Here is a 14,420-nt window from a genome sequence, read left to right as displayed (position 1 = left end):
CAAAGTGCGGACGTGTGAATAATACTCATAAGGCTAATTTCACACTTGCGGCAGTGTGATCCGGAGGGCAGTTCCGTCGTCGGAACTGCCTGCTGGATCCGCCGATCTGCATGTGACTGAAAGCATTTGTGAGACGGATCCGGATCACAAGTGCATTGCAAGTACGGATCCGTCTCTCCGCTTGTCATGCGGACAGACGGATCCGTCTTGTATCTTTTTTCACATTTTTACCGGTCTGCACATGCGCAGACCGGAAGGACGGATTCGGCATTCCGGTATTTTGAATGCACTAATACATTCCTATGGGGAAAAATGCTGAATCCGGCATTACAGCAAGTCTTCCGTTTTTTTCGCCGGAGATAAAACCGTAGCATGCTACAGTTTTATCTTTTGCCTGATCAGTCAAAATGACTGAACTGAAGACATCCTGATCGGATTACTCTCCATTCAGAATGCATGGGGATATGCCTGATCAGTTCTTTTCTGGTATAGAGCCCCTGTGACGGAACTCAGTGCCGGAAAAGAAAAAAGGCTAGTGTGAAAGTAGTCTAAATCCAGTAAAGAGAGTATGATAAATTTAAAGAATTGTAATGTAGTGTAATACTTGAGATATTTCCACATTTGCTCTAAAGCAGAGCTGCACTGAAAAGCAGAGATCTCCACCAGAGCCACTCCTGTCAGAGGATGCTGGGAGTTGTACAATGCCATGAGGTGTGAATTTAGCAAATATTCTTTTCTTACCAATGGCTCCATTTAAAGAACTTAAAGGGATTCTCTAGGACTTCGGACTCATGCACACGACCGTTGGTGTTCTGCAGTCAGCAAATTCCAGATCCGCAAAACACGGATACCAGCTGTGCTGGCCCCTAATAGAACATGTCCTGTCCTGGTCCGTAATGTGGACAATAATAGGGCATGTTCTATTTTTTTTTTTATTTAGTCGCAATACTCAACAAGGGATACTCACTATCCTGAGGCTGTTTACCTGTAGCAGAAATGCATGAATTCTGCCGAGTTGGTGCTGAGAATATACCGACTCTGCCATTTTCAATCTTGTCGTTGGGATTTCCCTTCTCATAGCACGCATACTTTTTGACCACTAGATCATCATTGACGCAAATCTATGATTAAACATACAAAACAATTAGTGCTAATGGCTCCTGAAGGGCACGTCTCTATTCAGTATTGCTATATGGCCCAGTCCACTGTCGCTTACCACTGAGTCTGCAGTAGTCACAAACAGGTACACGGCCATACAGTTATTCTCCACTGAGCAAAGCTGGGCTTCAATCTTGGCGGCCACTAGAATGACAAAAGGCTTACTAAACAATGATCAATTGGCAGGGTGGCGGGGTGACAGAGGATCCTTTTGAGCTGCCTTATCATAAAAAATGCCGCCCCTTGAAAGCTACTATGGCTGACACTTGCTTCATGAATTAATGAATGGGTTATCCAAAAGTATAAAGTGTCCCCCGGTGTGCCGGGCGCCCCACATGGAATATACTTACCTGGCTCCCCACAGCGCTCCTGGTCCCCGCACCACTGCTTCTCTCCGTGCATGGATGAAAACATCCGGTGTCGCGGGGAGCAGCCAATGGCAGGCGGGGACGCAAGGGAGGCTTGTCTCCGTCTGCCATTGGCTGCTCCCCCCACCCCGACAACGGATGCTTTCATCCGTGTACAGGGAGAGGCAACAGCGGCGGTGGGGGGACCAGGAGCTCCGCAGGGAGTAGAGTAAGTATATTCCATGTGGTGGTATATAGCTAGATCAGGGATGCCCAATCCGTGGCCCTCCAGCTGTTGCAAAACTACAACTCCCAGCATTCCTGGACAGCCTACAGCTATAAGTCTACAGCATGGAATGATGGGAGTTGTAGTTTTACAACAGCTGAAGGGCCGCAGGTTGAGCATGCCTGGTCTAGATTATGCCACCAAAGTAAGACAAGAGAGGGCCACAGAGGTGGGAACTCCACCTATCTCGAGAACATGACCCCGAAAGTCAAGGAGAGTGCACAGTGCATGTGGGCGTGCCCTCAATTTACTTCTATGGCAGTTCCGCTTGGCTATTTTCGGAAATCCCATAGAAGTGAAAGTAGAGCGCATCGCACATGCACGGCCACCTCTCCATTCACCTCTAAGACTGAACATGGACACAGCAGAGCCAGCGCAGTGGACTGGAGCTGCGGTGAGAAGGTAAGTATGGATTTTCTGTTTCAAAAAAAAAAATGCCATTAGGGTTGAGCACCTATATGGCAGCCACTGACTTCCCAGAGTCGCCCCAGCCACACAACTAACCCTGCGATTTTATTTCAGTCCCCGTGAGAAAACACATTACAAAATGTTTGTTGTTTGAGGGTACTCGGTGAAATGACGCATTAACTTTATACAATGGGGTACTACAATTACATTTGCGGGGGGAAGGGGTTGGCGGCAGGGCATTCAATCACCTGGAAAAGACAGTAAATGAGCCCTCAGATGTCATGGTAGCAACTGAAGGAGTAAAAGGTTTTGCAAAGTGTCAGGGTAGGTCATTGATATCAGATCCTCAGGGCTCCAACTCCCCGCACCCCTGCCGATCAGGGGTCCAACTCCCCGCACCCCTGCCGATCAGGGGTCCAACTCCCCGCACCCCTGCCGATCAGGGGTCCAACTCCCCGCACCCCTGCCGATCAGGGGTCCAACTCCCCGCACCCCTGCCGATCAGGGGTCCAACTCCCCGCACCCCTGCCAATCAGGGGACCAACTCCCCGCACCCCTGCCAATCAGGGGTCCAACTCCCCGCACCCCTGCCAATCAGGGGTCCAACTCCCCGCACCCCTGCCAATCAGGGGACCAACTCCCCGCACCCCTGCCAATCAGGGGACCAACTCCCCGCACCCCTGCCAATCAGGGGTCCAACTCCCCGCACCCCTGCCAATCAGGGGACCAACTCCCCGCACCCCTGCCAATCAGGGGACCAACTCCCCGCACCCCTGCCAATCAGGGGTCCAACTCCCCGCACCCCTGCCAATCAGGGGTCCAACTCCCCGCACCCCTGCCAATCAGGGGTCCAACTCCCCGCACCCCTGCCAATCAGGGGTCCAACTCCCCGCACCCCTGCCAATCAGGGGTCCAACTCCCCGCACCCCTGCCAATCAGGGGTCCAACTCCCCGCACCCCTGCCGATCAGGGGTCCAACTCCCCGCACCCCTGCCGATCAGCTAGTTGAAGAGATTGCGATGCTCGTGCAGTTTACCTGCAGACATCTCCCTTACAGCAGCAGTGCAGGGTAACTACAACTGCCCCGTCCTATTCAATTGTAGGGGGAAGGTTATTAGTCTGCACTGCCAGTACAAGGCAGACGCATGCAGGTAAACTGGCATGAGCACCGCAGCCTCAGCTGATTGGCAGAGATGCCGGAAGTCGTACCCCTGACGATCTGATATTGATGACCTACCGTGAGGATAGGTCATCAATATCCTGAAACTGCACAACACCATTAAATGTCCCTGATTGGAGATAGCTTATTTTATTTCATCCAAGATGGCAGTCCAAGACACTTCCTGCTTGTCCAGCCCTGCTCATGGATTGGCCAGCACTGCTCACATGAGCATCGCTGGCCAATCGGAGGGCAGCAGTAAGTTGTCTTGGACTACCACAAGCACAGTATGAATCGGCTAGCCTGAGAAGTGGCGTGACCATCTTAGATGACGGAAGAGGAGCCCAGGAACGGGATATGCAGCTAAAAATATGAGATCACCAGGTAAGTGCTCTGCTCAGTCACCGGTTAATGTGAACGAGGTGGAGGGTGGCTATAAGTTTACACTGTATGTAGTGGTATTATCAAGTCTGCCCCAATGCTAACACAATAATATATGACCTTACCACTTAGCAATTGCCTGAAGTAATCGATTGCAGCAGTGTCCCATCTTTTTACCTGTCTATAAAAGAAAGACAAATGGTTAAAAGGGGTTATCCAAGACTAATACAGACCTTTCGGAGTGGCCCAACCGCGTGGTGTTCACACTTACATGGTCCCCACCGCTGGGTTCTGTCTCTGTTGCTCCTGGCTTTTCCTCTCCCTGCAGCGCTGAAAACAACATCCGTCGATGGGGGAACACACCTGACTGCTGCAGCCAACCACAGGCCTCAGCGGTGACCTGCTCCCCTTGCATTGCATTAACAGCTGTCGTGAAGCAAGGGGAGCAGGACACAAGTTCCCCCCCATTGACGGATGTTGTTTTCAGCACTGCAGGGAGAGGAAGTGCCGGCCTGGGATTGACAGAGACTGAACCCAATGGCAGGAACCAGGCAAGTATGATCACCACCACATGGTCGGACACTCTGGGAGGTCTGTATTAGTCTTGAACAACCCCTTTAAAGGGGTCGTCCCATGTTAAAGGGGTTCTGCACTTTGTCTTAACTGATGATCTATCCTCTGGATAGACCATCAGCATCTGATCGGCGAGGGTCTGACACCCGGGACCCCCGCCGATCAGCTGTTTGAGAAGACAGTGGCGCTCCAGCAGTGCCCCGGCCTTCTCACTGTTTACCGCCGGCCCAGTGACATGGGCTAAGCTCCATAAAAGTGAACAGAGCTTAGCCGAGCCCAGGCTAGTTGATACTAATCGTGACATCACTGGGCCAGCGGTAAACAGTGAGAAGGCCGCGGCGCTGCTGGAGCGCCACTGCCTTCTCAAACAGCTGATCGGCGGGGGTCCCGGGTATCGGACCCCCGCCGATCAGAAGCTGATGATCTATCCAGAGGATAGATCGTCAGTTAAAACAAAGTGCAGAACCCCCTTAAGACTTAACCCCTATCCTCAGGATAGAACAGAATAGGGGGTAAGTTCCTGAATGGCACAGCACTTGGCTATCTCTGGCAGTCCCAGAGTTTAATCGATGGGACGGCAGACATGCCTGACAAGGGGAACACAGAACCCTGTTCTTGTCACTGTCGGGGGAACGAGAGTTCAGACACCAACAATCAGAAACGTATCCACTATTCCATCCTATCCTCCAGATAAGGGCTCAGTCACATGGCGGTTGCCCCTCAGTTGCCGTATTGCGGCCCGCAATACATGTGTCACTTGAATGGGTCCGCAAATCCGGAGATGCGGTGTGGAACAGAAGCACGGAACAGAACCCCACGGAAGCACTACGGAGTGCTTCCATTCCGTGCCTCCGCACTGCAAAAAGATAGAACTTGCTCTATCTTTTTGCGGAATCGAAGGATCGCGGACCCATTCAAGTAAACGGGTCCGCAATCTGCATGCGGCTGCCCCGCGGTCAGTGCCCGTGCATTGCGGACCGCCAATTGCTGTCCACAGCACGGGCAGCACACGGTCGCGTGAACAAGCCCTAAGAGCTAAGTGGGTTTTTTTTTTGTGGGACAAGCATATCAACTTTAAAAGGTAACCTGTCACCAGTTTTATGGTGTCCTAACTAAGGACAACATAAATAAGTGACTGATTTTCTTAGCAAAATGCTGGGTCACTTTCTTTAATTCACCCAGTCAATCCAACATCTTGTATTGAAAAGCTCTAGCTGATAATGATGAGTCATGAATATTCATGAGCTCCTGACTCTTCCCGCCCACCTGCTGCTGATTGACAGTTATTTTCCATATGAATCAGCAGCAGGTGGGCAGGGGAGTGGCTATAGCTCTGAATTAAATATACGCTGGACTCAATGACATCACGCTGGACTCAAATCAGCTCATTAGCATGCAGCATCTTTGTGTGTATATTATGAGGTAACCATCTGTCACACCAGTAAGTGAATACATCTAAGGCACTTTTTAGTAGTTAATGATTGTATATAATTAGTTAAATATCCACATGACAGGATCCCTTTAATTATAAAATGGCACAGAGGTGTCCACCCTTACACATTCACTCACCCCATTTCTAGTTTATTTTCGAAGACATTGAAGCGGAGAGATATTGGCTGAATGTGGTGCAACTTAAATTTCCTTGCACGAAATGGGAGATTCCGGCATTCCTCCACAGGGAACCGAATGCTGCAAACACAGAAAGACGCGCGGCTATAGAATGAACGAGGAAATTGTCATATTCACTATGTCTATGATTTACTCCACTGTATCTTCAGGATAGGTCATCAGTATCTGATTAGTGGGGGGTCTGACACCCGCCACCTCCACTGGTCAGCAGTTTGAGAAGGCACCAATTCTCCGGTGATTGCTGCGGCCTTCTCACAGTTTACACAGCACAGCGCCGCACATTGTATAATGGCTGTGCTTCGTATCGAGCTCAACCCCGTTCACTTCAATGGGGCTGAGCGCGATACCAAGCACAGCAGCTATACAACATACGGCTTGTGCTTGGTAAGCTGTGAGAAGGCTGCAGCAATCACAGGAGCGCCGAAGCCTTCCAGGGTGTAGGACCCCCACCGATCACATGATCAGATAGGTCATCAGTATAAAAATCGTGGAAAAACCCTTTAAACCACCACCAGAGGGAGCTCACTGCATAGATATTTATACAGCTCCAATTAAGTTCTATAGTATCTGTATAAATGTATATGTCCTGAGCTCCCCCTAGTGGTGGCTGCACGCCAGAGCTTTTTTTTTTTTATTTACAATGGGATATGGTGCTCACTGGGTGAGATTAATCAGAGTTTTTATGGCAGTTTTATAGAATTAAGTACACTGAAAAAGAAGTTGGGGGTCATTTACTAAAGACCGGCATTTCACACGTCAGGCTTACTAAAAATCCCACTGGCTGATGATCCGACAAATCTATTAAGAGGCTCATGCTGGCATCTTCTGCTGTCAAGGGGACAGAACAGAAACCTACGCTAGGCAGGAGCTGGAGTAGATATTAGGTGTAGACTGCACCAGTTTTCTGATGCATATATTGATAAATGAGTTGGGCTGTGGCGCTCCTGCCAGTGGCCTGTCTCCTCAAACCCACTTTTTAGAAAAGTGGTGAGGCTGCCGGAAACAGCTACAGCATTTGCAACCAAATTTGTGGCTTTTCTATGCAAAAAAAAACGGACACAGAACGTTAGTACATGACCCTCAAAAGCACCCTTATTTTTATTGCTGATTGGTGCATTTGTCCTATATGTACAGTTTACTCGGCCTCTTACTTTTTCTTCGTAATGGGACAGAACAGGGCATAATCCAGGAGGAAACAATCCACCAGCTCATCCTGCGCCATACAAGTGGAGGATTCCAGGATGGCCCGGCACCAACTCTTCATTTCTTGATTGAAAACTACACATAACTGAAAGGAAACATAAAATCAGTGTCTACGGTCAGGTTTCAGATGCGCGTTCACACCTATGGAATTTATAGCGCATTACCGCCCCCACGGGCAGCGCCGCCGGCTTCAGCTCCTCCACATCTCTGTATGCTGTGCTGTACAGGAAATTCAGCTGGGCAAACAGCCGCTCGTACTCCTCGCCATCACCCAGGGTTCTGCAGAAGAAGCAGCTTGGGTCCACCACCTAAACAGGGAGCACACATCAGGCAGGTCACAGACTACTAAGCTGCACTTACCTGCATCAGCGAAAGTCTACTTACCTTCAGTACTGACAGGCTGAGCATGTTTCTCTCAACTTCACAAGCATGTGGGAAAGTCTCTGATCTGTAAAGAACAGCACCTGTCAGCAAGATCAACCCTATTTATAAAAAAATAAAAATATTCACATTCACATGTTCTAATTTTTTGCGGTACAGACGGATCACGGATTCATTCAAGTTGAATGTGTCTTGATCTGTCTGCAGCAACTGCACGGATGGTGCGCGTGCATTGGGGGTCACAATTTTTTATTTAATTTTTTAAGCTGGACTCGTTACCTTTTCTGAATTAGACTCCAGCCAAAAGTAGCCCCAACTCTGACTCCACAGCTCTGCTTTTTTTAATTAAAAAAACAAAAAAACCTGTAGGGTACCTGCACACAGTGTAGATTCGTATGCGGAAAATCTCCAGGAAATCCACGCATAAATCTGCACTATTTATTGTGGTTTTGGTGCAGATTTTCTGCTTACGTTCACAGTCCTATTGATGTCTATGGGGAAAACCACTCTACAGAAGGTGCCGAATCGCACAAACCATTGACGAGCTGTGGATTTTCACAGGTCAAAAGCTAAGTGTCCGTCCATTAAAATTGTCAGATATCATTCACTTGCCGCAGTGGTTTTTCCGCACATAAACCACAACGTGTGCAGAGAGCCTTAGGCGGGAAGCAGGGATTGCTGTGCTCCCCAGTGGTGAGGAAGCGAACAATGTCTGCGTCCCTTACCGCTCCACCCCCCACTTAAGGCAAATTCAGGGCTCCAGATGGCGACCAAAATGGTCGCCAATGTGACTTAGAATTACACAACTTTGTAGTCATGTCGCCATTTGCGCCTAGACCTTCCGCTGCTCTTTCATCACACATCGAATCTCCAGCGCCAGCCTGGCCAGAATAGCAACAAACATCATCCTCCAATCAGGTGTCCGGTCACATGCAGGTGAAAGACTTTGGAATCTGCTCACTGATTGGCTAATCTGGAACTCCTGCATTGTGATAGGCTGTCACCGATGGGTGGGCGGGGCTTAGGATGGCGGGCGTTTTGATAGACAGCGCAAATCCAGTCACTATCAGGGCGCTTGTGTGAAGGTTAGGAAGCCGGGGCGGTGACAGGTAGTGCTCTCCTGGGCAGTGCCCTGTGCAGGGGGTGGGCAGCAGGCCTGTAGTGGCAGCACATGTCTGCCCAGTCACCATGGCAGGGGTCACCAAGTCATTCACCTGGCACTTTCATGGCATGCTGGGGGAAGGATCTTTAATTCTATGTCTCTGTGTGACCAGGCTCTGAGGCTGCTGCAGTGGCCAGTCCTCTGCCTCAGTGTGACTTGTGGAGGAAGAGTACTGGACAAGCAGGCGGGGAGGAAAAGCTTGGTGACATCATGTGCAATATCTCAGGGAGCGAGTCACACTGCCCTGGCCTTGTGTGGAGAGCCTCCACTCCGAAGTATGTCATTGCCCTTCTTTTCCATCACACGCCCAGCTCCATGTCTGTACAGATGTGCTGTCACTAACTACTGTATACCTTATTATAGAGAAGCCATGGGGGTAATGTGCCTAGTAGAGGGGCTCCTGCCAGACCACCTGGCACCGAGATCTGGCGTCCAAGTGGTCTTCCTCTACTAAGGTGGATCCTCCTGTATCCCATCGTTCCAGGTACCCTATTATTCATATGGCAGACAGCCTGTCTTACCATAGACCACTGCCTAGAGTCTTTTGTCGAGGCCAGTGGCTCGGCATCCACTTGTGATGGTAAGGCAATCACAAAATGGGGGCGATTTGGCTTCACCAGGATATTGTTTCTGGGGCTCCCTGAGAGGACCTAGAGTCATTAACTCTGTAGAGTTCCCATTTAGGGAAACATCTCTGTGAAGCCTCTCTTGATGCGGACATGCTCTCTACACGGCACTAACAGCTCACATTTTGGACAGCTGATCCAGCCTCTAAGTGCTCCCACATTCAAGAAACTTGGGTTCTCAAGATAGTTTCCTCCGGTTAAAAAAAAAATCAAGTTCTCTTCCATGACTCCTGATCGTCCTCTGAAGCAGGCCTCCTTCTTTAAGGGGTCATTTCACCCAACAGATTTCAGGGGGGTTTCCTTCCAATCTGATAATGGTCCCCCCAATAAAATGGATTGGTCTACCCAGTCTTGGACCTTAACTGGCTCACTCACATTCAGAACTTCCTAGCGACATCTGTTCGCTAAGTAATCGCCTCCATGGACCGCTCCATCCTCCTTTCCCAAGGTGTGTACATGGCCCTAAAGTGGTGACTCCCCTCCCCATCCATCCTGCTGGGGAAACCTTCTACTCTGCTGGACAGTTATCACAACTGATACCAGCCTTCACAATTAGGGAGGTTACGTCACTACTCAGAAAGTTCATAGTACTCGGTTGCCGGTGGAATCAAGAATCTCAATCAACATTGTGGAGCTTCGAGCTATCTAACGGTCCTTACTTCAATAGACTTCCCTCCTTCTGAGGTGTTCCATCTAGATTTAGTAGGACAACTTAACAGCAGTCACCTATCTGAACTATCAACGCAGCTCAGGAGTGATGGCAAAATCAGCCAACAAACCAGGACTGATAGACCCAAAGAGACCCTTCTTCCCAACGTCTTTGAGGAACTGTGCAGAAAGGCCAGAGATGGACCTGATGGCCTGGTCTTGAGCCTCAAGAACAAGCTTCCCAACTTTATGGTGAGGTTGTAGGATGACTGAACCTGTGCAGAAGACTCCCTGGAGTCTCCATACTGTCACTCCAGCTTCCTGTACCTCTTTTCCCACCTTTATCTTTTGGCAAGGATGCTCCAAAGAATCAAGTCAGAGGGCATCTTTGTAACCTTGATCTCTCTGAAGTAGGGCTGCAACGGTTCAACGATGCCTCTGTGTGCACACATTGTCAGCGCGCCGGCTGATGCTGTGTGTGATGTCAGGTCCCTCCCAGTGCATGCTGGGAAGACGATGCAGTCCGTCTCCTGTGGACTCCATGTCAGCGCAGTGCCAGGAAAGTTGGTGATGTTGGTGATTTAAAGTGGGCACCTGAGATTGAAGGGGCGGATGGCGCTGGGGGACATGGATGGCGATGATATCTGATGGCACTGGGGGACAGGACATGATCTGATGGCACTGGGGGACATGACATGATCTGATGGCACTGGGGGACATGACATGATCTGATGGCACTGGGGGACATGACATGATCTGATGGCACTGGGGGACATGACATGATCTGATGGCACTGGGGGACATGACATGATCTGATGGCACTGGGGGACATGACATGATCTGATGGCACTGGGGGACATGACATGATCTGATGGCACTGGGGGACATGACATGATCTGATGGCACTGGGGGACATGACATGATCTGATGGCACTGGGGGACATGACATGATCTGATGGCACTGGGGGACATGACATGATCTGATGGCACTGGGGGACATGACATGATCTGATGGCACTGGGGGACATGACATGATCTGATGGCACTGGGGGACATGACATGATCTGATGGCACTGGGGGACATGACATGATCTGATGGCACTGGGGGACATGACATGATCTGATGGCACTGGGGGACATGACATGATCTGATGGCACTGGGGGACATGACATGATCTGATGGCACTGGGGGACATGACATGATCTGATGGCACTGGGGGAGTGGGGGACATGACATGATCTGATGGCACTGGGGGAGTGGGGGACATGACATGATCTGATGGCACTGGGGGAGTGGGGGACATGACATGATCTGATGGCACTGGGGGAGTGGGGGACATGACATGATCTGATGGCACTGGGGGAGTGGGGGACATGACATGATCTGATGGCACTTGAGGGAGTGGGGGACATGACATGATCTGATGGCACTTGAGGGAGTGGGGGACATGACATGATCTGATGGCACTTGAGGGAGTGGGGGACATGACATGATCTGATGGCACTTGAGGGAGTGGGGGACATGACATGATCTGATGGCACTTGAGGGAGTGGGGGACATGACATGATCTGATGGCACTTGAGGGAGTGGGGGACATGACATGATCTGATGGCACTTGAGGGAGTGGGGGACATGACATGATCTGATGGCACTTGAGGGAGTGGGGGACATGGCATGGGGGGGGCTGATCTGATGCACTGGGGGAAGTGGGGGACATGGTGGATGGCATGGAGGCACCGGGGAAGGGGGTCATAGCAATGGATGGCATGGAGGCACTGGGGGAGGGGGACATGGCAATGGATGGCATGGAGGAACTGGGGGAGGGGGACATGGCAATGGATGGCATGGAGGGGCTGATCTGATGGCACTGGGGGAGTGGGAGACATGGCATGGAAGGGCTGATCTGATAGCACTAGGGGAGTCGGAGACATGGCAATGGATGGCATGGAGGGGCTGATCTGATGGCACTGGGGGAGAGGGGGACATGGCATGGAAGGACTGATCTGATGGCACTGGGGGAGTGGGGGACATGGCATGGAAGGACTGATCTGATAGTTGCCACTGGCAATACTGACTAGAGCATCTAAATAGTTACAGAGAGCCTCCAGAGGGGGTGTCATTTATGGATACTTAACCAATTGTTTTTTTTGTTTATTTTTTTAAACAAAATTGTCTTTTTTCCTTTATTTACATAAGGAAAAGCTAAATGAAAAAAATATATACAAAATTGGTATCACCACATCCACGCCAAGCTATGTAATAAAAAAACATTGTTGATTTATTTTTTGCTCCAACGACCCGCTAGAAATAATAATAAATTAAAAAGACGTATACATGCCGAAATGGCAAAAACCCTCATACAGCTCCATCTATGAAATAGGAAAAAGGGTCTGGGTCTCTGAATGCAGCGACACAAATACAAATGATTTTCAAAAAATAAAGACATAAAAAAAAAATATTGAAATTATGGATCGCCTTAAAGGGGTTTTCAGAGACTTTAACTCATCTGATCGGTAGGGGTCTGAGACCTGGACAGCTGTTTGAGAAGGCACCGATGCTTGCAGTTGCACCGCAGTAAGGCTGGGTTCACACCTGAGCGTTTTACAGCGCGTTCCTACGCGCTGTAAAACGCTCAATAAGGAGAAACCAATGCTTCCCTATCGGCATGGTTCTCACCTGGGCGTTTTACAGCGCGTACGATCGCGCTGCAAAGCGCCCAACGCCCCAAGAAGTACATGAGCTTCTTTGGGGCGTCTTGTCGCGCGTTCCCGTACATAGACTTTCGGGAACGCGCGACAATGGGCGTTCGCTTGTCTCTGTATGCGCGATTGCAATTGCCGGTACAATCGCGCATACAGAGCGCTCCATCGCGAATGCTCAGGTCTGAACCCAGCGTAAATGATTATTTCAGTAATCAAGTATTCTATCGAATAATCGAGTATTCTAATAAGAAAAAAATAATTAATAGACTGTTTTCCTATCAGACCCCCTGCCATCAGTGCCCAACACCCTTCGTTCTCCCCTGTGCGATCAGCCCAAGTGCATCAGCCCCTCCATGCCATTTATTGCCATGTCCCCCACTCCCCCAGTGCCATCAGATCAGCCCCTCCATGTCCCCTACTCCCCCAGTGCCATCAGATCAGCCCCTCCATGTCCCCCAGTGCCATCAGATCAGCCCCTCCATGTCCCCCAGTGCCATCAGATCAGCCCCTCCATGTCCCCCACTCCCCCAGTGCCATCAGATCAGCCCCTCCATGTCCCCCACTCCCCCAGTGCCATCAGATCAGCCCCTCCATGTCCCCTACTCTCCCAGTGCCATCAGATCAGCCCCTCCATGTCCCCTACTCCCCCAGTGCCATCAGATCAGCCCCTCCATGTCCCCTACTCCCCCAGTGCCATCAGATCAGCCCCTCCATGTCGCCCAGTGCCATCAGATCAGCCCCTCCATGTCCCCCACTCCCCCAGTGCCATCAGATCAGCCCCTCCATGTCCCCTACTCCCCCAGTGCCATCAGATCAGCCCCTCCATGTACCCTACTCCCCCCAGTGCCATCAGATCAGCCCCTCAATGTCCCCTACTCCCCCAGTGCCATCAGATCAGACCCTCCATGTCCCCCACTCCCTCAGTGCCATCAGATCAGCCCCTCCATGTCCCCCACTCCCCCAGTGCCATCAGATCAGCCCCTCCATGTCCCCTACTCCCCCAGTGCCATCAGATCAGCCCCTCAATGTCCCCCACTCCCTCAGTGCCATCAGATCAGCCCCTCCATGTCCCCCACTCCCTCAGTGCCATCAGATCAGCCCCTCCATGTCCCCTACTCCCCCCAGTGCCATCAGATCAGCCCCTCCATGTCCCCCACTCCCTCAGTGCCATCAGATCAGCCCCTCCATGTACCCCCTACCCCAGATCAGCCCCTCCATTTCCCCCAGTGCCATCATCAGATCAGCCCCTCCACGTCCCCTACTCCCCCAGTGCCATCAGATCAGCCCCTCCATGTCCCCTACTCCCCCAGTGCCATCAGATCAGCCCCTCCATGTCCCCCACTCACATCTGCCCCTCCATGCCATCCATTGCCGGCTGTCCCCCTTAAGTGCCATGTCCCCAGCGCCAGTGAAATAAAATACTTACCTTTCCTGTAGGGGCACCGCTCCACAGCTCCTTCGTCTGGATCCTGACGTCACACAGCGTCGGGTCATAGTGTGCACTTACGTGCACTATGACCTGACGATGTGTCAGGAGCCAGTGCAGGGCGGTACGGGCCGGCGGGTGACCACGGAGCGGTAAGTAATAGCAAGCGCTTCACTCCCACTCCGTGGTCACATGACACAAACAAATCCTTTGTGTCGAGTTACTCGATTCAATCAAGTAATCTTTTCAGCCCCAGCAGCAGCCTTCTCACATCGCGTCCAACGGTCATAGAAGTGAATGGGGCGGAGCGCGATACTGACCCCTAGAGGC

General features: G+C 50.9%; 1 protein-coding gene across 1 annotated transcript in view; it reads right to left on the bottom strand.

The window, feature by feature from the left end:
* The window catches only part of TDRD12 (tudor domain containing 12), a 44,097-nt gene extending 36,545 nt beyond the window's left edge, over window positions 1–7,552 (bottom strand). Inside the window, 7 exon segments of the mRNA XM_044269320.1 lie at window positions 986–1,121; window positions 1,217–1,302; window positions 3,865–3,920; window positions 5,882–6,001; window positions 7,093–7,229; window positions 7,309–7,452; window positions 7,529–7,552. Of these exon segments, the coding sequence (XP_044125255.1) occupies window positions 986–1,121; window positions 1,217–1,302; window positions 3,865–3,920; window positions 5,882–6,001; window positions 7,093–7,229; window positions 7,309–7,452; window positions 7,529–7,552 (703 nt within the window).
* Window positions 7,553–14,420: the final 6,868 nt, after the last annotated feature.

Source organism: Bufo gargarizans, chromosome 10, assembly GCF_014858855.1.
Source record: "Bufo gargarizans isolate SCDJY-AF-19 chromosome 10, ASM1485885v1, whole genome shotgun sequence".
Lineage (NCBI taxonomy): Eukaryota > Metazoa > Chordata > Amphibia > Anura > Bufonidae > Bufo > Bufo gargarizans.
This window is presented reverse-complemented; position numbering and strand designations above follow the sequence as displayed.